This window comes from Propithecus coquereli, unplaced genomic scaffold, assembly GCF_000956105.1.
Source record: "Propithecus coquereli isolate 6110/MARCELLA unplaced genomic scaffold, Pcoq_1.0 Scaffold35, whole genome shotgun sequence".
In the NCBI taxonomy this organism is placed as follows: domain Eukaryota; kingdom Metazoa; phylum Chordata; class Mammalia; order Primates; family Indriidae; genus Propithecus; species Propithecus coquereli.
The window spans coordinates 5130275-5131657 of record NW_012149174.1 but is presented as its reverse complement, the minus strand read 5'-3'; the positions used below and the strand labels follow the sequence as shown (position 1 = coordinate 5131657).

At 41.7% G+C, this 1383-nt stretch overlaps 1 protein-coding gene across 1 annotated transcript in view; it reads right to left on the bottom strand.

Moving 5' to 3' along the window:
• Window positions 1-602: 602 nt before the first annotated feature.
• The window catches only part of LOC105815872 (transmembrane protein FLJ37396), a 36269-nt gene continuing 35488 nt past the window's right edge, over window positions 603-1383 (bottom strand). The window contains exon 16 of the mRNA XM_012651127.1: window positions 603-621. Within this exon, the coding sequence (XP_012506581.1) occupies window positions 603-621 (19 nt within the window). The remainder of the gene's footprint in view (window positions 622-1383) is intronic.

The window sequence follows — 1383 nt, the reverse complement described above, 5'->3', positions numbered from 1 at the left end:
GTCTTCCCTCAGCAGTCCTATTTCTTGGAATCATGCTCAAGATCCATACCTTAGCACTAAGAATCGTAACATGTTAACTTCAATTTCCTCACTCATAAGATGAAGGGATTGAGGTCCAGAGATGAAAGACAAGTGATTGTCCCAAGACCTCAGGGCAACATATGACTGAGCGGGGTGAAGTCTCATTATTCTAACTCCCAGGCCATGTCTCTCTCTACTACACCTTCCTGTGGTTGATGTTCAGTTTTTATTGTAGGTACTCAGTGCATGGAACCACTGGCTTTGAAGTCAGAAAGAGTCTTATGCAGTACATTTTCCAAACTTCCAGATAAGACAGAAGTTACTCTCTCTACACTCTCTTTTATATGAGTGTGTTAAAACGGACTTATTAATATCCAGAGAGTTTAGGAAGCAGGAGTAGTGCAGTGAAGAAACACTGAACCTGTACCAGTCACAGCTCATCTACTGCCTGGCTATGTGACTTGGGCACTCACTGGCTCACACTTTCCTGGCCAAGACCTTACCCTGAAATTATCACACATTAACTGACCAGATGATTTAGGGTCTAGGCTCTCCAGCTTAAATGGTTATTTCCCTAAACTTTAGGAAACACTCAGCCATCTACGAGAAATAACAAGGGAGTAGAGCAAGTTAGAGAGATTCCCCTCTCACCTCCTACAGCTTGACCTCCTTATTTGGGTGCTGCAAATGAAACAGATGAGAAACAAAACTAGACTTCCTGAAAACGTTTTATCCTAAACACAAATGTAGTGAACTCATGGTTAGACTTCTAGAAACTATTTTAAAAGTTTGATTCCAAATGTAGATTGGGCTTATAAATGGTTAACTTGGTGAGAGGATGGATGAAATAATGGAACTAAGAAGTCTTAGGGAATCTCCCTGTGATGCTTCATGTGAGAAAATGAGGCATGTCAGCCTCAGTGGGCAGCAGGTGTCCATCAAATCCCTCAGCAAAATAGTAGACTGAAGTATCTCTGCCCCACTCCTCTCTCAAACGCATTCTTCCACTAGGTAAATCCTGAAGTCCACCCAAGTGAGAGCACTGGCTGAGCTCAAGAAACAAAACACTGGTATCCATAAACCAGCATCTTTTAAGTGTTAAGGTGGGACTGACCACTATCTTGATAGGCAGCTATGTCAGTCAAAGGTTTAAGGACTTCAAGTTCTTGCATTCTCTAGCCTGTTCTATCATTCCCATTGGCTTAGTGAATATTCTCTTTGAACAACTTTCCTGTCACTTCCTCTTTGAATTTCTTCCTAAGGCCCTGGGTTAGACCTAAACACTCCCTCTTTTGTGTCCTCATGGACCTTTTCACATACCTCTCATGTGTTATCTTTGAAGTTACTTGTTTGTTTATTGAA